Below are 26,693 nucleotides of genomic sequence, written 5' to 3'. Positions count from 1 at the left end.
ATTGTGTATGCAAGAGTTATAAGTGGTATATAAAACTTTTTTTCCATCTTTTTGACATTTCCATGCTAAATGCTTATAACATATACAAGTTGAGGACCAACAACAAACCAAAATATGGTGATTTAATATGGTGAATTTTGTTTGTCAGTCATCAGACAAATAAGTACCAAGGAGCAACACCTGCAATAGACCAACGCCCACAAAATTACCAACACACGCCATCTCATTTGAGGCCTGGTGATCACTACCCCATACAGCTGCTGCCTCCTGCTTTCAAGAAAAGTGCTCAGAAGAGGTGTTTTGTATGTGAACATACCACAAAATGCCCACAAACACAGAGACACTTGTTTTGTGTGTGAGGAGTGTCAAGTACCACTCTGCATATACCCATGTTTCAAAGAGTTCCACAAGCTGCAGCAGTTCTAGGAACGTGTTCAGTGACTGTACATATGTATGTATATTATGGAACAATAGTAATAAACAGTGTTTTGTATTTTTGTGTAAACAAGTTTTATACACAATCTAATAGTGATAATGTTTGTTCAGTTATTGTGTTGTAAACAATGAATGTTTATTTGAACAATGCACCTTACTTTGGTCTCACAGGCCACATAAGTTACTTAAACGGCCGACTTGTTAAAAAAAAAAAACTTCGAATTGGAATAAAAAAAAAATTACTGGGTGGGCGGCATTCGCTGCTGTTGCCATACACCGCTCATTTTCTGCCAACTTTGTGCCTCTATATCTTGGTAAGTACTGATGGCAAAAAAAATTTTTAGGCTTAAAACACACAGTAAAATAATCCTAACATTTTGGTAAGATTTTTTTTTTTTTTTTTTTTTTTATAATATTTTGCGACATAGAATGATAGTTTCAGAAAGGGGCCTGTGACAGTCAAAGGGTTAATGGCAATATTGTGTGTAGGAGACTGGTGGGTGTAAGGCAGGCAGGCAGGCATACTGTATTTGTACCAGACTTGGGCAACAAAGATAATACACGTACCAGACGTCTAGTCTACAATTCTTTAACAAGCTGGCTGCCTGCCTGCCTGTTTGCTCTTCCTTGTCTTACCTTCCCTGTGTGCACTTATGGAAAAAAAAATTCTCTAGATACACAATTACCAGTTGGATGCAAGACTTGTCTCTACCATCACCGTGAAAATAGGTCCTGGACAAAGCCTGGACCATACACAATTGTGATTAAGAGTTGGCATATTTTATTGAGCTGTTATTGGACCAGACAGCTGTTTGACATAGTGGATTTTGTCTGTTTCGTTGCTATTTTAATCAGACTTGCCATTAATCCATAAACGGTCCAAACGTATAAATACGTTTTTTCAACATTTGAAAGTATGTAAAAAAAAAGATCTTTTTGTTTTTTTACATTTGAAAATGTGTAAAAAAAACTTTGATCTACTTTTGTAGCACTACACATGTGAACGTAGATCTGCTTGGACCATTTACGGTTTAAACATATTTGTTGAACTTTTGTCTGGCCACTTTTTTTTTTTTATCCAATATTTACTTTATGAAGATCAGTATTATTGGACTTTTACTATATTTATCTTGAAAAAATAAAAGTAATTGTGACTCGTGTTGCACAAGTTGACTGTATAACTTACGACTAATTTATGTAAACTATATAATTTGTTTGAAGAGGATATTTAGCAAGGATTAACCCTTTCGGGTGGGTTCCATTGTACTACGACTTTGAAGCAAGAGTCAGTCCTGTAATATTACACCATGAGCTCAGCTCACTTAGATAAGCTGTGAATGATTATTTTGGGTCTAGATATGAGAGAATAGTATGGCACAGTCATCACCTATGTAGTTAACCGTGATGCACCGTGTAGACTTGCATGGCCTTTGATTTTTTTCAAAGGTGTGAAGAGATTGTAGAAGACAGTTGTGCTGAGGTCAAAAATATTAGCAGGTGGCAGATTTGAAGGTATGAGAAATTGTGCATACTCTTATGTCAGACACATTGACATCACCAGTGTACACCCGTTGGATACAGTAAAAAGGTTAAACAAGTTGTGTAGCGGAGGTATAGTATGCATCCGCACTGAGGTTCTGCAGTGACAACTGGACTGTTCGAATGCATCAACACTTGGTGGCGATTTCTCCCATATCTTACTAAATTGGTTGTGTAATAAAACTAGGGAAGGCATGTGTGTTAGTCTCCTGCCAGCTGCTACTGTTCACATATCAACATGGTAAGATTTTGAGAGGTAGTGACTGGGTACTAATATCAGAGTGACTTGGGCTTTGGTTTAGCTGAAATGTGTTGTGTAGCAGACCTTTTTTTTTTTCTCTCTGCTAAATGACATTATTGACTCCTCATGCATTGATCACATGAAAAAAAATGGTACACACAGTTTGAATCTGTAGTAAGTTCAAAGCAATTTGGTTCTTGCATTATTGTGGGGAACCAGACTTAGTAGGTGGGGAGCAATCATTTTTTCTCTGGATCCCCTGTTGACTCTGGCTTTAGTTCAACCATAGTGTGGGGTAGCAGATTCCTTACTTTCTACTTGACTAACATAAGTGTCAGCCCCTCATGCATAGATCATACAGAATAATACACACACAAAATTATAATGTGACTTTGGTTACAGTAAGGTTGGCAGTCCTATCACAGGTAAAGTCTGCAGATGTCCCAGCTGTTTTGTCGGCTCAGTTTTATATCCAATCTCTGACAACTGTCTGGACCTGCTTAAATTTTGCTGCTCCTCTGAGAAGTTATTTGTTTAGTACAACTTTTCTGAGGTAAATGTGTGTAGTTTTAGATATAAAAAACAAACTGTCTCCAAAGTCTTCAGAAGGGTTACTACTGCACTCGACTGCCAGAGTCAAGGCAAGTGACACATTTCAGTACTGTACAATGTAGTGTAGTATTTTTATTTATTTATATTGTATGTTTCATTTTTTGTGACTTCCAAATGAATCTTTTTAATTGCCTACTTATTTATAGCTTCAGGTGCAGAGCTATGCTCGTGGTGTCCTGTCTTCAATATTTAATCATGTAATGTTCTAAAATTTCCAGCGTTAATACTTAAGAGTGTAACCTGTTAATTTTTCTACCTCCCCCCCCCCCCCCCTTTTTTTTCTAAATTTATAGTCCTTTTGTTTTTGTTTTCTTCCTGTTAATGAAATTAGAAAATATATTTTTATTTATGTTCTTTCATGTCCGCTTCTTTCTGCCTCTGAAAAATTTTTCATTTAGCCATTTTGTAGCTAGTGTTTGGACTACATGCATTTCATAGGTGCAGATACCATACCACTTTAGCATATTTTATTTTTTCTTTAATTTTTCAACACACCAGCCGTCTCCCACCAAGGTCGGGTGATCCAAAAAACAAGGAACACTTTCACCATTATTCATTCACTCACTCACTGTCTTGCCAGAAGCATGCATACATCACAGTTAAGATACTCCAAATGGCAAATCCCCACTCCTCCTCAAGGTGCATTCCCCTTTTTGCCCCATGGATAGTTTTTTTTTTTTTTTTTTTATCTCCGTAGTTACCTAAATGCACCCCCCCCCCCCCTCCTTTTTTTTATGGGTCACTTCATCTTTTTAGGTCCATCTTTAAACAAGCCCCCCCCCCCCCCCCCCCCCAAATATATGAACACATTTACCTTCTCCATACTCCCTCCCAATCTAGATTTTTTTTATCATTCGCTTTCCTATGTTCACTTTTAATTTCCTCTTAATATTTACTTGAAGACTTTGGGAGGGATGGAGTCAGTGTCTGCAGTCCAGTTCCAGACTAGGGCTTTTGGTGGTTGACCTGATTAACCAGGCTCTTCCTGTAGTTACACACAGTCCAACATGGGCACTACAACCTGACTGATCAGAAATTGACTTAGTGCTTATAAAGTTTTCTCTTGAAGATGAAGGTTTGTGGTAATTCCCCTTATGAAAAGAGGGGTTTGGCTTATGGTTCCCTTAGTCTCTTATTGTATTCTCTACTAATGGGACCCCTGGTTTTTGCTGCAGGTATTTTGCACCCTCTGCATAGCATCTTGTGTTTGTAAAGAGTGAATTTTATGTGCAGTTTCAGGACATCCTTCAAGAATTTACTGAAATCCTATGAGTGGTTCTGTATATTCTTCAGATTTGAAGTTTTGCCTATCTTAAAAGGGGCTACTAATGTATAGTAATATACTAGCCTTAAGATAATGACACAGTTGTGGTCCTTTTAATGTGTGATCTTTGGACATAACATTCCTAAATGTCCTTTGTTAGTCTTTCACTCTTAGGTTTTATGCTTTGTTCCAGTTTAGGGTTCTTCAGTTTTTCCATATTTCACTATAGAGCTGCAATTGAATTTTTACTAATTGAATATGTTTTCTGTGGCCTTTTTGAAGATGCTTTATATCAGCTTAAGATTTGCTCTCATCAATGTTGCCACTCCTAATTTTGGCATCTAAAATTATGGTAAATTTCAAATTTTCTTTTTCCCCTTCATCCATTTTATGCTTAAGTTTGTTTTAGTGACAATCTTTTGTCAGTGATATATACTGGTGCACAGTGAACCCTCTCATTAATGATCTAATTGAGGTGAGGGGGGAGGGGTTATGATGCTGATTTTCTGAAACTTCCCAGACTTGGCTCACTGATACAGAAGACAGTCGGGCACTTAAGAATATGGGTATCATAACTTGTAGTATTGTGTGGTAATTTTATGATACAGAATGTAATTTACAGTAATTTTACTTACTTTTTGTGGTGGAGAGATGTGTAAACTGCCATGATCAGAATAACTTAGAATAAGTCAGAGCTGTATAGCTCCATTAGCATGTGTAAGCTTGTGCTTGCTTTTAAGGTTTCTGCTTAACACTGAGAACCACACATTTCGTCTCGGCACCGCCACTTGCTTTGGAAGTCATTGTTAATTTCACTTCACTTACTGTATTAATAAAATCACAAAATGCACAAAATATTGTGAAAATTATAGACTGAATTATGTGTGTGTGTTAGCACAAACTGGTGTGGGTTATCTGTAGCACAGGAAAGAAGGAAAAAAGAGTTGGGTCCTGGACATGGTCGCTCAGGCCTGTAGCAGACAAATGTCAGATTCATCAGTTTGGTCTGATACTTAAGAGACAACCAGATATTAATATGGACAAAATTCAGAATTACGGACTTTTGTCCATTTTTGTCAGTTTAGGCATTCCCCCCTTCCCTCTCCAAATTACTGAAATCCATTGAGAGGTTTTGCTGTAAGTACAATATAGCCATCCATTTCTTGAATAATTTGTAACTATGATTATAGGCTAATTGTTCAGGCATTCAAAAATTTGCTCCTCTCTTCTATGTGCGGGTTATTTGTGTATCGTTTCAGTCATGGTATTGGGCCTTTTTTTGTTATTCATTTGGCAGTAAGACTGTTGGAGATTAGTAGACGGCAACCATTGAAGAGGTACTATTGTTACATGTGAAACTGAAGCCTGTTAAACAATATGTGCGCACTCTGGCAGGACTGGTTGTCTTTAGTTTTTAACATGTTAAAGGGCAGAAAAAATCTAAAAAAAAAAAAAAAATTATACACATTCCTGCATGTTAATCAAATACTCTTGTGTAATGGAAGGGTTGGGGCTTTGGTCTCAATTTACACACCTGTACAAAGGTAAATTTAATCTGTATTCACTTGAAGATCTTGAATGGGGTCACGTGTCCTCAGCATGGCATTGCATCGTAATACAATTACTGGTCGGCCATCACTAGTCCAGTAATCAGTTATCTGGTTCCATCAGTAATCTGGCACTAATTTTGGCTAGCATAATTTCAGATTTCATCATGTTCAGTCTCTTGCTGCCCTTTACCCTTTCACCATCCACTGCCCCGCTGTTATCCGTAACCTGTTGCTCATCCATCTCCCTTTTGCCACCTGATGCCCTCGCTTCCTTCCTGCCCTGCAGCGCTGTATAGTCCTTGTGGCTTAGCGCTTCTTTTTGATTATAATAATAATAAATCATTATACAGACTCAGAAATTGTGCAGATGGTTGTAAATCCACAGCAACAAGCCAGTGGAGGAGAAAGCAGTGAAGAAGATGTAGCACTCTCTATTGATAGGTTAATTAAGCGTATTCTAACCTCACCACTCTGTAATCCGGCACACTACAGGTCCCAGTGATCCCAGATTAGTAAGGGCTGACCTGTACTACGTAATTTTACTCTTTATTATCGTCCAATTTCTTCCATGTTTGCTTAATTTGTTGTGGACTGACCCCAAGTGCGTTGCAAGGATTCCTCGTATTCCATCCTCCTTCAAATTCAGTGCTGGTTGTTACGTCATAGTTGGAAGATGAAAAATATCTGCAGGGAGGACTTGATAAACTTCAGATTGGTCTTTTCAGTGGTTAATGGGATTCAGCCTGAAGAAAATAAATAAAAAAACTGAGAAATGGAATTCAGGCTCAAAAAGAATGTCATCTTGAACCACTTGTGCAGGAAAATGTCTTGCAAATTCTACTTTTGTTTTTGGGTGAAGGATCGAACCTTCACCACATGTTGCGCTGAACAGCCTACATGTTTACTACTTTACATAATAAGATACATGTTTACTGAAACTTGCAATCAGTTGTATGTATTACTATTTTTTCTAATTGTCCTGCTTAATAAGCAGTTGTGGGTATCGCTGTTTGTTTGAGGTAGTAAGAGTATTGATAATCTATTTACATGATAGTGTATTGGACATGAGAGACTTGTGGTTGCTTTGAGGAGGTACGGTACATTCAGCATGACTTGTGGCTGTCTTGATATGCCCATTGCCCTTCAGAATTTTCAGGTTAACATTTGTGCCTCATTTTATAGATTGTCTCATTTATTAAAAAAAAAAATCCAACATCTTCAAAGCCCCTATACCTTGATTCTAACTTACCTCACTTCAGTAAGTCCCATCTTCATTGTAGGCACTCTGACTTCTAACTCCTGTGATTTATACAGTACAGACTCTGACTTCTTAACTGAAACTGACTTGTTGCACTGTCTTTGACTTGCCCTTTTCAAATGACCTCATTGTTCACACTTCTAAAATCAACACCTTTTTCCATACAGTGCTGAGGAACTCAGTGTGTTTATGGATTATTATAAATATAATTTGTGAATTATTTAAGAGGTATTTGTGTTCATTTTGTAACATGTCTTGTGGTCTTATTTTTTGAGTGATAAATGCAGTACACCAGAAGTACAGTAATTGCATGGTATTGTGTATCTTTAGAAATTGATTCCATAAATAATTTTGATAACTTTCATTATTAGCTTCTCTATGAAGCTATCTACAAACTGCTTTGTTTTATTCAAACGTCTGTTGATTACATTTGTATATGTTCTTGCCAGAGAAACCTAGTCTGTGTTAGTAAATATAATTTGTAATATAACTTAGATATAATGAAGTACTTCTGTGACATTTGTGAAATTGAGTAGTTGATCCTTGATTTAAAAAATCAAATTTAATTTTTTTTTCTATTTTTTTTTTTCCAGAATCTACAGTATACTGACTAGTTTTGTAAAATAGGGAATATGTTATTAGGTAATGATACATGTTCCATTCCTTCCATTCTTTATTTTTATTTGTGTAGCCAATTGTCTAGCTTTAACGTATTAATTACTTTGCAGAGAAAGTTTTGCTACCCCGTGAGCGAGACTGCAAGCCCATGAGAAGGGATGGACCCCCACGGGAAAATCGTTTGCCTTCGTCATTCAGGCCACGGGATTCTGCCAGACCTAAGTCACCAAAGTGAAGTCTGAGACTGGAAGTGACATATTGACAGAGGCTGCCCACCAGGCTAAGGGGACTAGACTACAGTCAGGGACTATAAGACATAATATGAACACCCTGGCTAGTTCTGCCTTGTCCTATACACATACCAACATACTACAAATTGGGTGTAACTGCATGTTGGTGGTGTTCTCTGGCAGCTACTGAGTGGTACACTAGTTTGATACGTCCCCAGCCTGGTGCTCCCACACCCCACTAGTTGCCCAGTTCTGCTGCTGCAGTGCATGTGGCTGCATCATCCTTCTCCAGTGCCTACGCTGTCTGCCATTTTGTGTACATATTGACGACATGACCATGCTGTTTACCGTATGCAATTTGCCCAACTGGAGAGTGTGTGACCGGTGCCAAATGTGGGGCAATCCTGCTTACCTGTACAGTTGAGAGTTTATTTTTGACTATGATAGCCTTGTACATTATTGAAAATGTGAAAAAGTCACACCCTAGAAACTATGTGGCTGATTCACTTATTGTGTATATGCGAGTGCTTGTCTATCTTGTCTGAATCAAAAAAAAAAAAAAGACTATTTACAAAGATGTGAGCAGTACTCTCATTGGACATACTAGTTAGTCATGGATGCTGGCTTTCTCGCTGGTGCTAAAGTGAGGATCCCACACATGGCCAAAAGTCTATCGAGACACTTTGGCTTATGTGTTATCGTAAACATCTATGGTAGCATTATTGGCACCTACCATGTTTTGGCTGTGACTAGAGGAACAAGTTTCTTCACATTGTGAGAAGTATTCTTGATCCCTGTAAAGGAAAAAGGGGGTTTATACATCAGAAACATTGTGAGGGTATTCACTGTCCCAGGGGAATAACTATGACCCTGCCATCTGTCCCCAGTGACCCAGGTTGTGATTGTGTGCCAGTGACAAACACCATTTTTGACATCTCTTGGGAGGGAGGGGGGGATTTAAAACAGGTCAGGGAACATTTACCATTGGGTCCTCTGATGGTCCTGGTGATATGCAATCGATAAATTGAACACAAGTGAGTTAACACTCTGAATTCAGTGGTTTAAGTGTTAATGTAATGGAATAACTGCTACGTTGCAGACGTGTGACAATAAATGTGTTGCTAGTTGGTTGTTTAGGGAGTGTTTTTCTTTGGACAGCCTGTGTCCTGCAGCTGGATAAATTTGTCAGATCTTGATGTCTGGAAATTTCCATGAGGAAGAAGATTGTACAGAAAATGAATTGTCCATACATATAGTGAGCCTAAACAAGGGTTTGGTCTTACGAAGTACATTAAACTGTTAACTTGGTATACGGGAGTAAGTGAAAGACTGCCTGGTGGTGTCTGGTTAATTATCCTGAGCTTGATTCTCTGTTGTATAATACGCAAACTCGAGCGCATTTTCATTTAAAAGTGCTCGTTACAGAAGCATTTACACTACCAGGGATTTGGTTGTCTATGAATGTTGGATAGCAAAAGTTTTATTACAAAGTCATGGCTTCCATATTTTCCATTTGCCTTCGTAATTGCAAATAGTTGTGCTCTCGTCTCAAATAGCTTATTGACCAGTGGGCATAAAGCTTAATCCCAAGTAAGAGTAAAGCTTGGCAGGTAAATTGCTTGCAAAATTAAATATATAATACTCCTATAGCATTTAGAATGAGAGAGAGCCGGCCTAAAAAGGTAGTTTTATTTTAATGATTGATGCGAAGATGGTCAGTCAACCTTTGGCCAATAAATTGCTTTGATCCCTGCGTGTGAACATTGGCTTTACTGAAGTATGTTTGGCGAGTGATGAATTCACGTCCACACAAGGTTGCTGTTGAGGACACTGTAGTTACATTGACTTTAAATATTATCAGATGTGTTGTGTAGCTTATATTTTTTAACAATTTTGACTTGGTGAGTTACAGTACAAGGTCATTTATAGATCTGCAAGTATTATTTATACAAGAATGCCAAATTCCAACACAAGTTTATTAATAATTTAAATAATAGTTTTGTTACCTTCAGTTGCACGTGTTTTAATATACAAAAGTTTTTATTCTTTGTTTACATAATTTCATAATTCTTGAACTGTATGTGTGACTCCAGGTCCTAACATGGGTGACCATTGTGCTCAAATTGCCTAGGAATGTTGCAAGCAATGTCAATTTCCTCCCAAGCACATACGGTGAGACTGCAACTGAAAATCTCGTAACAATTATCCTCACCTTAGATGTTTGAGACTTTGTAACCAGTTTATCACTTTATTACATTAAAATCTATAAAGCTTTGTTTCACAGTTGCTGAATGGTTTTAAAGTATGCTATTTCAATAAGTTATATTCTAATGAATTTCAAAACTTCTTTTACCCATCTATAGCACAAGTAAAGGCAATTATTTGAAGGTTGCTGCCAAAGGCTGAGTATTCAGGGTGTAACCTGTATTGTATTTGTGACCAAGTGAAGTGAAGCAGAGGTCCATGTGTCCGTTCTCATGATTTTTAGCAGGGAAAATAAGCCTTAGTAATTTATTGCCTCGTTTTTTTTTTTTTCTTTTCTCATATTTGTCAGTCATTGCTAAAGTTAGCAAGGTACCTTCCTCTTTAAATTAATATATGTGAAGCCTAGAATGTATGTAAAGCATCCTTCCCATTTTCTCTCCATTTCTTGCTGTGCAGTGTTTCCAAAGGTAATGAGTGCTCTAAATGATATTTGGAACATTGAGGATTTATGTAGAGCCCTTGTTGAATTATTGCATTTAGGGTCAACACATTAAGTTGTTTATGTAATTCAGCTCGGGTTGGGTATTTATTCTTTGGCGCAATTTTATTCACTGTTTATAGTCATTTTAAAAATCTTTGTGATAAATACCAAGTCAACAGACGAGGGACCTTCGGGAGGAAAGTAAGCCGAGACATCTGCAAGTTTCCTGTAGTGGAGGTTGCCTTTTGAAGTTCATGATGTAATTATTCACTAGAAAATTAAAATGGCAAAAGTAGTATCCTGTATTTGTGAGTGATATACCTAGGTAAAAAAAAATGACTGGAAATTTAATATTTTTTGACATATACCCATGGTAGTTTGATATAGTTGATGCACCTGATGTGAAGGAGAATTAGATAATTACTTTCTTGTCACTAGGGCTAGATACAGTCTGGCTCAAAAGTGAAAGCACAGAAAAGTTAGTGGAAAATTATTTGCCTTACGCTGTTGAGCAGTCAAATAAGTGTTCCCATACATACATACATACATACAGCCTGAAGGTATGCAGGTTAAATGGTTAACTATTATATAAAGTCATCTGTCCTTGTGAAAATATAGATGATGCTTCCTGTAAGACAACCATTGAGAGCATGAATTCAGGAACAGTCATATGCAGTGAATGAGCACTTGAAGTGGTTGTTGAGGGCAGTATTTCACTGAGTTTAGGTGCTGTGTTGCAAGGGTAATATTTATGCTTGTTTTGAATGTGTATTATGAGATTATTTCCAGTCCAAGGTTTGAATGTCAGTCATGCTGCTTGTCAGTGGTACAATATCCATGAATTTGTAACTTGGTCGTGTAATGTTCCACTATGATTCCACTGTATTTTGGTGAGGTAGCCATGTGGAAGCTTCCTGTTCATGCTCCATCATCTGATATGGAGATAACTATATTGTCATCATAATAATGATGTAATATTTGCTCTCATATGATGTTAATAATCCTGATATTCTGTGCGCCTCGTTAATTTTTTGTTCAAAGTGGTTATACATAATATTGATGCCAATATGCAAGATGTATGAAGTGTGTGTGAATGTGATCTCAACATGTATTTAAACTTGATACTTCAGATGTATAAAACTCCATCTCCTCGAGTGATTCTCTGGACAGACTTTGTGAAGGAGTAAGCCAGGGTATATAAAGTAGTAGTCTGTAAGAACACTTCCAATGCTGTCACTACGTCATCATTACCTTTCTCTCACTCGCTCAACACAAAACAACCTCTTTGTTTCTGTTAAAATATTAATTTGGCAAATAAATTTCGCATGTGGTTTTCAGTGGAGAAGTTTTTAATGAGCCTTTTTAACAAATGTTTAATTAAAAATTATTTCATTGGCTGTGTGTGTGAGCTGTCCACAGATTTACTCAGCATTTTCACAATCTACTGTATTATATATAAAAAAAACTTGTGTGAAAATTTTCATTCCTTACCTGGATAAGGTTGGAATCTGATGTTATTGGTAAAAGAAAAAAAAAGTGACCAACTTGTCAAAATAGTGTGCCTTGTCCTTCATCAATGTTGACTTTGGTTGGGCTCCTTTAGAATGTGACCCACAATCATCTAGTTTGACTATATGAAAAGCCCTTTCACATACTTTACATTTGTAATCACTGCAAGCAGTTACCTTTCCTAGGTGGGAATGGTATGTAGTTGCAAGTCTGTGTAGAATTGTAGAGATGCAAAAGGTCTTTTTTTTCTGTTGTCTTTCATAGCCTTAACAATTGCTAAATTGGTAAAGCTTAATAGTTGCCCTCCCATTTATTGCATATGTAATCTGTTCAAACTCTAACTGCCATAATTTACCTCTCATTTGTTCCCTGTGTACATCTTTATTACTATTTCTGCTTGCTATTAATAACCTTATTTTTGTTCTTTATCAGTATTGGGTCGTCTCGAAAATTTTCTGTAGCATGTTCAGGCGCTCAGTCTTAAAAAATGTTATTGATGGTGCTTCGTACTGGGAAACTCCATGGGTTTTAATTTTTGTTACTAATCACATCAGTTTACTTTCACAAGATGTCTAGTTGTCCCTCTGTTTTATGACTATATGGTTCTCGTATTCCTGAACAGGATAGTCGAATTACTTGGTCTTCTGTTTGCCATATATCCTGAAAGTGCTTGAACCTTCCTAAATCTCTTAGCTGCCCTTACAGACTCTCCCTCCATTATCTTCTTTATGAGGGCGGTAAAGAGGCTATTGGTCTGAGGAATTGGCTCTCTTGGTCTTCCTCAGACCGAACCTAATACTCCCGAATCCCCTCTTCCCTATCCCATCCTTCCCCTCCCAATCCCCTTCCTGTTTTCAACCTTTGGGGTTCTTCCCTCAGGCATTCTAGTTCCTAGAATGCCATGGAATCTGGATCAACTGAGGATGTCCTATTCCCTCTCCGTTTCTTGGGGTGGCAGCTTTAAGTATCTTTCGGATGACTGGTGTATTTCTGGCAGTCTCATCTTCACCTCCAGGGGAGACTTCCACAACTTTATTATTCTAGAGTTAGCAAGACTCGAACCTCGGTAGTACCTACTTCCACTCAATTGTCACAACTTCCTCAGTCACCTTGAACTTTTCCAGTCCTCGCTAACAAGGTCCCTACCTCAATGCCTAATCTTCATCTTGCTCACTCGCATGTTTGTCTACTAGACCTTGCACTGCTACACCTTCCCCTCGTCTCTACTTTGAAGTCTAAACCTCTCCAAAGTTCAAACCGCCTTTTACCCCTTCACATAGCCTTTCTAAACATTTATCCTTTCCAGTCTCTACCAAGTTCTTTACCTTTTACTGGTTCTGTTGCGAGTGTAGAGGTTCATAGTCCCCTTCTTTCCAGTCGCTTCCTGCTGCTTCAGATTCCAGATATGCTTTTCTTGCAAATCATGGCTTGCTTACAGTGGAATAACTGAGGCTTCAGGTGTTGCTCTCCCAGGTTTCACCCTGTTGGTGTCTATATACAAGAATCTAAATTATGCTCTGCTGTTATCCATCCTCTGTCAGGCTGTTTTATTACATTCATCTGATCCTTTTCCTGATGGAACTTAACGAAAGTGCACTTCTTGTGTGCACTACTATCCCGCTCTTTTTCTTGATCACTTCCACTCCCATTCTCATGCCATCGCTGTGTACCCAGATGGCTCTAAGTCTTCAGTAACCCTTGTGGCTTAGCACTTCTTTTTGATTATAATAATAATCTAAGTCTTCAGACGGCGTCGGATTCGCAGTAGTGTTTCCGGACAGCATCATGCGGGGGCATTTACTATCTTCGGCTAGCATTTTTACTGCTGAATTGTATGCCATTCTTGCAGCACTTATTCATATGGCATCTATGCCTGTGTCATCATTTGTGGTAGTCTCAGACTCCCTTAGTGCTCTAGAGGCTATAAGAAAATTTGATACATCTCACCCCCTAGTACTCCGTATCCAACTTTGGCTACGCCGCATCTTTACCAAGCATAAAGATATTGTTTTTTGTTGGGTCCCTGGTCATGTTGACGTACAGGGCAATGAACAGGCAGACACTGCTGCGCGGTCAGCAGTACATGACTACCAGTTTCATGTAGAGGTATTCCATTTATGGACTATTTTGCTGCAATATCTTCCCAACTTCACACCCGTTGGCAACAACGTTGGTCTACTATTCTCGGCAACAAACTTCAATCTATTAAACCGAGTATATAGGTTACTGGCTGTCTTCTTATCACCAGTGTCGAGGTTGGGAGACTACTCTCTCCCGTCTTCGCATTGACCATACTCGTCTTACACATGGATATCTCATGGAGAGGCGCCCTGCTCCTCTCTGAGAATTGCCAAGTTCCATTATCAGTCAGCCACATTCTGTTGGACTGCCCACTTTATCAACGAGCATGCAGAATTTACCTCCGTCGTCGTCTTCGCTCTGCTGCTCTCTCTTTACCTTCCCTTCTCGCTGATGGACCCACCTTTCATCCAGACTCTCTCATTGACTTTTTGACAACTGACTTACTTCACAAATTCTGATACCTTCAGCCCTTTCTACTTCAATCTCTTGCTACCCTCTACCCCCATACTATCCCCTGCCCCGCTGTTTTCTGTAACCTACTGATCATCCCTCCTCCCTTCTGCCATCCAATACCCTCACTTCCTTCCCTACCCTGCAGCGCTGTATAGCCCTTGTGGCTTAGCGCTTCTTTTTGATTATAATAATAATACGAAGCATAGATATTATTTTTTGTTGGGTCCCTGGTCATGTCGACGTACAGGGCAATGAACAGGCAGACACTGCTGTGCGGTCAGCAGTACATGACCTACCAATTTCCTATAGAGGTATTCCATTTCTGGACTATTTTGCTGCAATAGCTACCCACCTTCACGCCCGTTGGCAACAACGTTGGTCAACTCTGCTTGGTAACAAACTTCATTCTATTAAACCGAGCATAGGTTATTGACCGTCTTCTTGTCATCAGTGCCGTGGTTGGGAGACTACTCTCTCACGTCTTCCCATTGGCCACACTCGTCTTACTCACGGGTATCTCATGGAGAGGCACATTGTACCTCTCTGTGAGCAGTGTCAAGTTCCTGTATCGATTAGCCACATTCTGTTAGACTGCCCCCTCTATCAACGAGCACGCAGAATTTACCTCCGCCGTCTTCGTTCTACTACTCTTTCTCTACCTTCCCTTCTTGCTGATGAACCCTCCTTTAATCCTCTCTCATTGACTTCTTGACAACGACTGATTTACTCCACAAACTCTGATGATGATACCTTATGCACTCCCCACAGCCCTTTCTACCTCAGTCTGACCCTTTCACCATCCACTGCTCCGCTGTTATCCGTAACCTATTACTCATCCACCGCCCTTTTACCACCTGATGCCCTCGCTTCCTTCCTACCCTGCAGCGCTGTATAGTCCTTGTGGCTTAGCGCTTCTTTTTGATTATAATAATAATAATAATCTTCCCCTCCATGTTTTAAATACTGGTACTCGCACCCATTTTGAGCCTCGCATTCAATATCCCTTGTATTGATAGTGGCTTAGCGCTTCTTTTTTATTATAATAATCTTGTATTGATATCTCTATTTCTGCATCAATTGCACTTGACTACTTGGTCTGGGCTTCCAAATTTACATGACAGCGATTATTTTCCTATCCTCCTTTTCCATTCATATTCTCACTCCTCGAAGCCCACGTTAGCAATTTGAACGCAGGAATTGGGACCTGTACTTGCCCCAAACTGCTTTTAATGAGGACCCTTCTTCATCCTCTACTGATGAGCTGTTACACTATTGTTATTATTATAATAAAAAAGAAGCGCTAAACTTACTTTGTCAGTTTTAACTGCAGCTTCACATTCTGTACCTCAAACCTTGAGTAAGCATTGCATGGGGGCCGATATCATTACGATAGGACCACAGAGCATTCCTTAATTTTTAAATGGGTGAGAGTGGTTGCCCGACATGTCTTCCCTAAAGAGCCTCTATGCAAAAGCAAATGTCCCATCCTTGAACGATTGTGATGTATGTTTGTCTAGCCTCTAACTTTTACTCCTTCCCCCTTGGGAAGTTCTGACAGTTCTTGTCTGTTCTTCCCTCCTGCCGTGTTTGAAAGCCCAAATCCTTAGTTGCTTCGCGGGCTTTTTCTTCCGACCTAGTTTCTCATACCATTGCAATGTACACTGATGGTTCTAAATCCTCTGAGTGTTGGGTTTACAGCAGTTTATTGACAGTGTGGTGCGAGGTCATTTATTAGACTTTCAGCATTTTTTACAGCTAAATTGTATACCATTCTCACTACAATTATCCGTATTGCATCTTGTCCCTACTTCAGTTTGTAATTGTCAGACTCCTTTATTACTTTGCATCCCCAGCTGTGGAAATCTGCCATTGTTCTCTCTTTCCGCAAACCGGGTACTACAGGACATGATGCCTCCCACTATCGCCCCATCGCTCTTACTAGTGCAGTTTGCAAAGTGATGGAACGTCTCGTAAATCTATGTTTAATGTGGTATTTAGAGACGCACAACAGTCTCTCCGCTAGTCAATATGGCTTTCGTAAGGGTCGTTCTACCATAGACCCCTTACTACGCTTGGATACGTATGTTTGTAATGCCTTTGCGAATAATCACTCAGTTATTGCTATATTTTTTGACCTTGAGAAGGCATATGACACAACTTGGAGGTATAATATTTTGGCCCAGGCCCATTCCTTAGGCCTCCGAGGCAATCTACCATCCTTAAGAACTTTTTAACTGGCAGACATTTCCGTGTTTGAGTCAATAATGTTCTTTCCCCGGACTTCGTCCAAGCTGAAGGTGTCCCTCAGGGATGTGTTCTAAGCACAACACTTTTTCTCCTTGCTATAAATGATTTGGCCTCTGTTCTTCCACCCAATATTTGGTCATCACTCTATGTTGATGACTTCGCTATTGCTTGTGCAGGCGCTGACTGTCATCTTATTGCAGTTTCTCTCCAGCATGCGGTCGACCGTGTTTCCACTTGGGCCACCACGCTTGGGTTTAAATTTTCAAGTACCAAAACTCACCAAATTACTTTCACTAGACGCTCTGTTATCTCCGATCATCCTTTATATCTCTATGGTTCCTGTATCCCCGAACGTGATAGTCAGGTTTCTAGGCCTTCTCTTTGACCGACGGTTATCCTGGAAACCTCACATAACCTCTCTGAAGGCAACTTGTCACAGCCGGCTAAACCTTCTTAAAACCCTTGCTCATCTTTCCTGGGGAGCTGATCGTCGAACTCTGCTTCGCCTACATTCAGCCCTCGTTTTATCGAAACTCGATTATGGTGACCAGATTTATTCCGCGGCCTCTCCTGCTACTCTCTCTAGCCTTAACTCTATCCATCACCAAGGATTACGTTTGTGCCTTGGTGCTTTTCGCTCTTCCCCTGTTGAGAGCCTCTATACAGAAGCAAATGTTCCATCCTTGTCTGATCGCCGTGATGCCCATTGCCTTCGCTACTATGTACGCTCTCAGGATCTACACAATCCTTCCATTTATAGAATGGTCACCGATATTAGTAGACATTATTCGTTCGCCGCCCCCGTTTGCTCCGTCCCTTTTCTCTTCGCCTACATTCACTCTTGTCTTCCCTTCAGTTACCACCTTTATATGTTCATGTAGCATCTCACTTTTCCTTACCCCCCTGGGAAGTTCCAGCTGTTCGGGTCTGTTCTTTCTCACTCTCTTGCTCGAAAGCTCAACTGCCTACGGTGGCTTCCCGCTCTTTTTCTTGATCACTTCCACTCCCATTCTCATGCCACCGCTGTGTACACAGATGGCTCTAAGTCTTCAGAGGGCGTCGGATTCGCAGCAGTGTTTCCGGACAGCGTCGTGCGGGGGCATTTACTATCTTCAGCTAGCATTTTTACTGCTGAACTGTATGCCATTCTTGCAGCACTTATTCGTATTGCATCTATGCCTGTGTCATCATTTGTAGTAGTCTCAGACTCCCTTAGTGCTCTACAGGCTATACGAAAATTTGATACATCTCATCCCCTAGTTCTCCGTATCCAACTTTGGCTACGCCGTATCTCTACCAAACAAAGATAGTTTTTTGTTGGTTCCCTGATCATGTCGACGTACAGGGCAATGAACAGGCAGACACTGCTGTGCGGTCAGCAGTACGTGACCTACCAATTTCCTATCGAGGTGTTGCATTTCTGGACTATTTTGCTGCAATAGCTACCCACCTTTGCATCCGTTGGCAACGTTGGTCAACTCTGCTCGGTAACAAACTTCATTCTATTAAACCGAGCATAGGTTACTGGCCGTCTTCTTGTCATCAGTGCCTTTTGCCACCTGATGCCCTCGCTTCCTTCCTGCCCTGCAGCGCTGTATAGTCCTTGTGGCTTAGCGCTTCTTTTTGATTATAATAATAATGACTTTTGCTGTAATCTCTGCCTACCTTCGCAACCGTTGGTCTGGTATGACCCGTAACAAGCAACATTCTATCAAACTAAGTTCGAGTTTTTGGCCTTCTTGTCATTGATACCAAGGTTGGGAAGAGACTTCTTCGCATCGGCCACACACTTCTAACTCATGGGTATCTCGTGGAGAGGTGTCGTTCTACTTTGTTAGAAATGTGTAGTTCTTGTTTCAATTATCCATATTCTATTGGACTGTCCTGTCTATCGTCACCACTAACACGCTTCATCTTCCCTCCTTGTTGACAGACCCACCTGTGACAGACTGCCTCTTCGATTTTTTTGACAGCAACTGATTTATTAGACACTTTGATAATCCTTCCTTTAGTAAGCACTCCTCACGGCCCCTCCTAACTTACCTTTGTCATCTCCACCCTTACTTATCCTTAGATCCTGCATCAATTCCTACCCTCCAGCGCTGTATGACCCTGGTAGGCTTAGCGCTTTTGATTTTAATAATCCCTCCATTGTACTCTCCACCGTTGCTAGTCTCAGATCAAACATACTACACAGTTCACACCCTACCCTGTATGACCCTGGTGGGTTTAGCATTTAATTTTGATTATTATAATAAAAAAGAAGCGATAAACCACAAGGGTTATACAGCGCTGCAGGGCAGGAAGGAAGGAAGCGGGAGTATCGGGTGGCAAAAGGGAGATGGATGAGTAATAGGTTACGGAGAACAGCGGGGCAGTGGATGGTGAAAGGGTAGAGGGCAGCAAGAGATTGGGGTAGAAAGGTATCATCATCAGAGTTTGTGGAGTAAATCAGTCGTTGTGAAGAAGTCAGTGAGAGTCAGGATTAAAGGAGGGTCCATCAGAAAGAAGGGAAGGTAAAGAGAGCAGTAGAGTGGAGACGACGACGGATGTAAATTGTGTGTGCTCGTTGATAGAGGGCAGTCTAACAATGTGGCTAATCGATCCTGGAACTTGACACTGCTAACAGAGAGGAACAGGGCACCTTCCCATGAGTAAAGTGTGTGGCCAATGCGAAGACGGGAGAGAGTAGTCTCCCAACCTCGACACTGATGACAAGGTGGCCAGTTACCTATACTCGGTTTAATAGACTGAAGTTTGTTAGAGTAGATTAGGCCAACGGGTGTGAAGGTGGGTAGCTATTGCAGCAAAATAGTCGGTAAATGTAACACCTCTATATGAAACTGGTAGGTCAGGTACTGCTGACCGTGCAGCAGTCTGCCTGTACAATTTTCTGATTAATAAAACACCCCTTTCCTCTCAGTATTCACTCGGCTTCTCTCGATATTCGCCTTGCATCTTCCTTTTCTCCCTCTCCAGGTGATGACAATTCGTGTATATAAATTTCTTTACAACTTCCATGTGTGAAAGCTCACTTGCTTGCTCTAACTTCACGCATTCTTTCTTGATCACTTGTTTGCATTCTGATATCGCAGAGTTCACTGGTGGTTCAAAGCCCCCAGATGGTGTTAGATATTATTATTATAATCAAGGGGGAAGCGCTAAACCCAGAGGATTATACAGCGCCTGGGGGGGGGATGTGGAAGGCATTCAGGCTTAATTTGGGGAACTGGAGCACAAATCCAATTCGATATGCTAGTTTTTCCTGACAAAATCAACTGAAGTCATTCATATGTTTAGTGTTTTATCAGCAAAGTTGTATGCAGTTCTCATAGCTGTTATACACATTGTGTTGATGTCTACATCATAGTTTGTCATTGTTGGACTCGTACAGTGCATAATAGGTAATCCAGTAACTAGAAAGTCAGCCACTTCAGCTGTTCATGATCTCCCACTTGCCCGTAGGGATATTCCATACTCTACTATGATTATTTTTCAATGATTTTGACAACCTATCAACAGGCACACACAATTAGTCAGCCATTTTTGCCACCCAGCACAGGAGATTGACCTCGGGGAAAGTTCCACCTTGATGCACTCTAAACCCCCTCCCCTTACCCCCCCCCCCATCCATTTTTGACTTGCAAAAACTAGTTGTATCAACTGATTTTATTTTCTCTTGTATACTTCTCTAACCCCCTGTTCTTGCACACTCCTACCCTTCACTTTCCTCATCTACAGTCCTCCTCACACCCCTCCCTGCAGCACTGTATGACTTGGAAAAAAAAAAAAAACCTGTTGCTGCAACTTTGATGAGAGTTTATCTCTTGCATTGCTATTATAATCAAAAGGAAGTGCTAAATGTTTCTTGTGCTAATCCCTAGCTTGCCATATGCCTACCCTCTCCTAACTTGGCCTTTATACATTACTTCCCTGCAGCACTGTATGGCCATTGTACATCAATACTTTTTATTTATTTATTACAGCATAATACCTGGAGGGGGTTCCAGGCGTCTTGCCCCGCAGCCCAGTTTCATGCCAAAAAGTGCTCAATATTTACGTATGATACTAATCATGTCACACAATCCATCATAACTTAGATTGACCCATCTATCATCAGGCGCACTAATTAAAATTCACTTTTCTGGTAATTTAGCTGCTGTATAGTCCTTGTGGCTTAGCGCTTCTTTTTGATTATAATAATAATAATGGTAATTTAGCTGTTGTGTTTGGAAGTCTTACTCTCCTGCTGGTGAGGGGCTCTTGATCTAGGAAATTGGATCTGTGCTCAGATTCCCTAAATTGAGCCTGAATACCTTCCATCATCCCCCTCTCCCCCACATGCGTTGTGTAATACTACAGGTTTAGCACTCCATGATAATCTGCCTAAATATCTATGACGTCTTACTCGAGGACAGTGCTGCTCTTGAGAACTGACATTACCAACAGCTCCAAAAGTTGGACAGACTTTCCTAAAACTGAGGTCCTCCCATGTACATTCATCCTGCATCATACTGTTAAGACTAACAGTTTAGTTCGTGTGTGAAAGCTCATTTGCCTGCTATAACATCACATTTGTTCTTTTGTGATTACTTCCATTCTTATTTTTATGCCACTGGTATTAAACTTCCTGGTGGTGGATGTGTATAGGTTTTCCTAACAAAAGCCATCATTGTTTACTAGACTTGGTGTTTTCACAGCAGTTGTACAAAATTCTCATGTCTATCGTGTTGTCGTGGTTGTCAGACTTGCAGGTGCATTACAGGCTATCCAGACCTTAAGACTTCATCCCATTTCTTCATATTCCCAACTTCTGTTATGTCGCATTTCTAGTTAACACGAGCAAGTCACTTTTTAATGGTTCCATAGACCTGCCAATATTTGGGGTAACACTGCAATAAGTCCCACAGTGTAAATTAATACAATAGTAAGGGCATAAAACAATGAGAATGTTTTAAGAGTCAACATTGATAAAAAAACAAACAAAAAAAAAAAATCAAGAGAATACCAGTGAGAAACTATGCAACATTAGCCAACTTTTAGGTGATACAAATGAAAACAAAACTGCAAATGCTGAAAGCATTGGATATGCCATAGCTGACGAGATTTGTCTTTCCCATTATAGCTGCTATTGATCACCCTTCAAGATGTATATACTCTAAAAAGAGCAGGTGTTGGACCCTTTACAACAGGAAATAATCATAAGCTAAACAAGGAGCTAATACTATGGATGTTCTTTTTCCAGGTTATTGAAACTACCCTTCATTTGGTTAAACAATTGTTTCCTCAGTCTCCAAGCATTGAATGACCCAAGTGGGTTAAGTACTTCCCCATAATGTAATTCATCCACTGGAAAGGGAAAACTAAATAAACACCATGAGCTTTATTTTGCCCTTGTTTCTACAAATGGGTAATAACACCTGATGTTACCAGGTATGTAAGAAAGCATGGTTGTAAATTACACCAATTTTTTTTTTTTAATCAAGGTGAAGTGTTAAAATGTGCCACAGGGATATTTTGTATTTCTTCAGTGCAAAAGTGGTAAGTTTAATGAGCTAAGTAAAAGCAAACTAAAGGTTAAAAATCAAACACATGCCACGTGCCCCTCAAAGTAGAGGACTTGGTGATGGACATTATCCAAGAAATTTGACAAGATTTTCCCTTAGATTGAGTAATTTTCTCCATTATGACCACTACAGGTTTACTGCTCCCCCCTTGCATACAATAATGGGACATTCCAAGCAAATGGCTATGGTTGACACTTCTTGGTAGGACTGATTATATTACTCCTGGGGAAATGCTAAAATCATAGGGGTCACAGCATTTTGGTTAATATTATTATTATAAAGGTGGCTCAAATTCCATGGTTCAAGTCCTTCAAAGTAAGGCACCTCATCTGAAAGCCAAACCTGCACATTCTGCTGCTCATCTATAGATGTATGCCATGTAGTGGGTAATAGTTTACAATTCCCCAAACCTGTTAATGGATGGGCAACTTAGTATGATCAGTGAACTACAGGTTTGACTCGTGATGCATGATCAACTCTATTGATGCAGCACTGCATTGTCAAGGAGTTTCTTTAATTTATATAAAAGTAATTACAGCACAATCCCAAGATTTTTCACTTTGCATTGTAAATACACTGTACATAATAGCTTTTAATTCCAACACTTTTTTCTAATCCAGCAATTATATGCATGCCCTTGAAGGAAATGGTAAAGTTGTATTTCATCAAATATTAACTTCTATTCCCCATGCACTATGACAATATTTAGGATGTCTGATCGACCCTTTCAGTGTCAGTACAGTTGTATCACGGCTTTGAAACCAGTGTCAGTCCAGTAGTATGATGCCATGAGCTCAGCCCTCATAAGCTGTGAGCAGTAATTTGAGACTACATATAAGAATGGGTCTATGTAGTAAGTGCACACCATATAAAAAAAAAAAAATCCTGCAGCAACCAGTGCAGGAGGGGGAAAAAAAAAACTGGTTTAAAACTGCAACTCTGCAGTGTATTTTTTTATGGTTGTATTGTGTTTCTTGGCCTCACTTAAGAGTGGAAGATATATTACAGAAATAGACATGATTTTGAATAGTTTCAGGACAAAGTAGCCTGAAGTTGAGCTCATAGTAGAAATTTTAGATTTTTGCCAACATTTCAGAATACACTAATGCATGGTCAACTGTGTTGATGTAGCAGGCTGCTTGCAGTCATGTAGTTTTCCTCTAATTTTATATAAAAGTAATTGCAGCACAATCCATGATTTTTCAGTTTGCACTGTAAATGTATACCATGTATAATACACGTCCAACTGCATTTTGGAATGCACTAACATTTGTACAATTACAATAATGTAGCACGTATCCATAAAAGTAAATTTTGTGTGAATAAAAATTCAAAATGAATAGCAAGTGAAATATAAGAGGGGCCTGGAGATGTGACTGAGGAGCAGAGGAAATTTTTATTTAGTGGACCCTATTTTCAAATTTGCAATTTTTGAATTTTGTGTAAAATGGGCCAAATTACCAATTTCTCATCTCATTATTGGGTAGTTGAAATAAGTAAATGGGCAGTTTCTTGTACTCATTCGACAGAATAGAAGGAATACTAGTGAATTAGCAGAGTTTGGTCGACTAGAACAATGGAATTAGCCAAAAATAGTGTAAAGCGAGTAAAAATGCCAATGTATAAATATCGCAGAGACCACTAACTTTGCAAGAGCACAATTCCACGAGTTTCCCATCAAATTTCGTACTTTTGGTTTCATTACCTTCACAAAATGATTCTCTTATTTCACAGGATGAATATTTTTTTTTCCTGAAAATTCAACCCTGGGAGCAAGTTTGCGAGCAGGGGTCATGACACTGAAAGCGTTAACAAAAAAAAAAAAAAACCATATGGGTTATACAACACCTGGGAAAGAGCAAGGGGTTTTCTGACCTGATCCGAGGAAACTAAGTGGGCAATTCTGAAAAGCTATTTTCCCTATTCACCTATTAATAGACACTTGTCAGTTTTGTGGCTACAGAAAGCAAGTAACAAACAGCTCGGCCAATAAAGAAACAAGGGGGGGGGGGGTCCCCCCACATGCCAAAGTGCTGTTATAAAGGCAATGTTTCAATTCCTTTCTCTAACAATTAACAAGCATAGTACAGTACACAGTTTAATGAATAAACTTATGAGGGAGGGTTTAAATTCACACTGGATTTTCCCCTTTTATTTTAAGATTTCTATATAGTTATACATCACTGACAAGCTGCACTAGACACCAAACAAACATAAAACAGACATTAAAAACCAATTTCAATAATCCTTATGTAGAAAAATAACAGCCTGGAAAATCAATGCAGACCTTGCGCTCGCTCTAACACAAACAATCATTCTCGAAACACATCTATACAATTATCCAGATACATCCTAGTTTTAAAGGTGTCAAGTATATTCTGTACAAGTGTACATTTCCTATTGGGAGGCAAGAAGTTATGAATATCTTGTAAAATCTTTCATAATATAGATATTATTGCTCAGGGGCATGTTGGCACCTGGATACTACTGTTGTTGGCGTGGTTACGGCCACTGGCCGCATCCCTCCCCTCCACTGCCACTCCCACGGCGACTTTATTAACGCAGTATTAATGTGCCTGGCACAGTTCTCCACCAGACCCGGAACTCTTGGCTCCGGCTGGGATCATAGAAAGGATCTTGATATTTAAAATATAAAATTACTACCTCAATGGCATGGGACCAGATGTACACTTAAATCACATGGTTATGAAGGAGTTGTGGTAGTTGCAGAGGGGAATTAAGTCTTGTGTGACACTTTGGGAAATTTGTGGCATGCCCAGGACTCTGGACAGCAGGGTCGTGGCAAGTGTTGGTGGGGCATTAGAAGCCGTGCACCTTTATTTGCTCAGCCTTAACCAGCCCCACCTTCGTCAAAAATTGGCAAATATTTTCTCGCTGGTCACCCTGTAGTTGCAACACCTGTAAAAAGGCAGTTTTATGAGACTCAAATACTTGAACCAAGTATAAAAACTCATTTTTATATTAATACAATCTATAATTTGTTGGCATTCCTTCAAGAAATTAAATGTGAATGACATACAATACTGACAAGATTAAATGCATTAAGGCACAACAGATAGTAATCCTAATATCTTCAATTAGTACAGTGCAAGAACAACATGCCATAACACTAATGCCAGTTCATGTAACTCTTGAATGCCTAATTCCAAACTGAAGCTATTTAAAGTGCAAAATCCTATAGGAATGGAAAAAAAATGGATATTAACATGCTAGACATTAAGAAATTTTGCTTAACAGAAAACTGGTAATTGTCATGTTTGTACAGTAAGGTACTGTAGAAGGAAAGTGACAAAAATTGATATATGGTCCTTTGAAAAACTCGTCTGTACCATGTTTCATTTCACATGAATAAGGTTTAGGGAGGAAAAAAATAGTCTAAAAACTAAGTTTATAATTTTCATATTTGTTAGTTGAAATAGAGAAGGCTCTTGGCTATGCTCTTAAACCAACAATCAATATTCTTTTCCAATAACTGCCAAGGAAAACCTTCAAAAAGCTAAGTTCATATAAAAAAGAAAGTACTAAAAAACCTGGACAAATGCTAAGTATAACATGAAGTTATAAAAGAATGGGGCTACATTAAAACAGATTTCAACTAACCAAATGTACAAGTAAAATGATGATAAACAACATTGTACCAAGGTAATCTGCCACAAACCAATAAAAAAAAAAAAAAAAAAGCAAGTAACAACCTCCTAGAAACAAAAACAGGCTACAAAATTGATAATTGCCAACATGCCACTATCAACAACAGCCTAGTTAGAGATGAAGCTTGGCCAAAGGCCAGGCCAGTATGGTATAGAAGCCTTTAAAATGTATTGCATTTTTCATACAGGTGGCAAGAAAGCAAATATTGGGAGGGAAGGGTAAATAACCCTAACCCTACATTAGTGGGAGACTGCTAATGTGTAACAAAATTTAAAGAAAATGTTGCAAAACTAAAGAGTTAGAAATTGGTAAGTAATTTTTTGCACTCAATCTATTATCAATATTAAAGACATTGCACTTACTTCTCCGTATTCAGGGTGCTCTACCACTGTGCCGTTGCATGCAAATTCCTTTTTGCAAGCACGCACAATCTTCTTCAGATCATAGTCCGAAGACAGACCCTGCACCGTAGTGAGCGTCTTTCGGCCATTGCGCTGCTGGATTCTGATCAATTTTCAAGATGCATTATAACATTATAATCAAAAAGAAGCGCTAAGCCACAAGGACTATACAGCTATAACAATATAGAATAATTAAAACACAACTAAATTAATAATTACCCAAAATGTCCCCAATTTATAAATGACATGTTTGATAGGTTGGTGTGTGACGAGGTCAAGAATAATGGCACATGACACATTGGAAGGCAGGGAAAATTGTGTACTAATACAAT

General features: G+C 39.4%; 2 protein-coding genes across 11 annotated transcripts in view; one reads left to right on the top strand and one right to left on the bottom strand.

The window, feature by feature from the left end:
• The window catches only part of Larp4B (La-related protein 4B), a 175,853-nt gene extending 164,083 nt beyond the window's left edge, over positions 1–11,770 (top strand). For all 10 annotated transcript variants that reach the window (XM_070104914.1, XM_070104913.1, XM_070104912.1 and 7 more), the window contains one exon: positions 7,628–11,770. In XM_070104914.1, coding sequence (XP_069961015.1) covers positions 7,628–7,752 — 125 coding nt within the window. In that variant the 3' untranslated portion in view covers positions 7,753–11,770. The remainder of the gene's footprint in view (positions 1–7,627) is intronic.
• A 12,658-nt stretch (positions 11,771–24,428) lies between these two features.
• Positions 24,429–26,693, bottom strand: part of eIF1 (eukaryotic translation initiation factor eIF1) — an 8,130-nt gene continuing 5,865 nt past the window's right edge. The window contains exons 3-4 of the mRNA XM_070104909.1: positions 26,323–26,464; positions 24,429–25,210 (exon numbers count right to left, since the gene is read on the bottom strand). Of these exons, the coding sequence (XP_069961010.1) occupies positions 25,112–25,210; positions 26,323–26,464 (241 nt within the window). The 3' untranslated portion in view covers positions 24,429–25,111. The remainder of the gene's footprint in view (positions 25,211–26,322; positions 26,465–26,693) is intronic.

This window comes from Cherax quadricarinatus, chromosome 95 (assembly GCF_038502225.1).
Source record: "Cherax quadricarinatus isolate ZL_2023a chromosome 95, ASM3850222v1, whole genome shotgun sequence".
Taxonomy (NCBI): Eukaryota; Metazoa; Arthropoda; class Malacostraca; order Decapoda; family Parastacidae; genus Cherax; species Cherax quadricarinatus.
The sequence above is the reverse complement of the archived record's forward strand: the minus strand, read 5'-3'. Positions and strand labels throughout refer to the sequence as shown.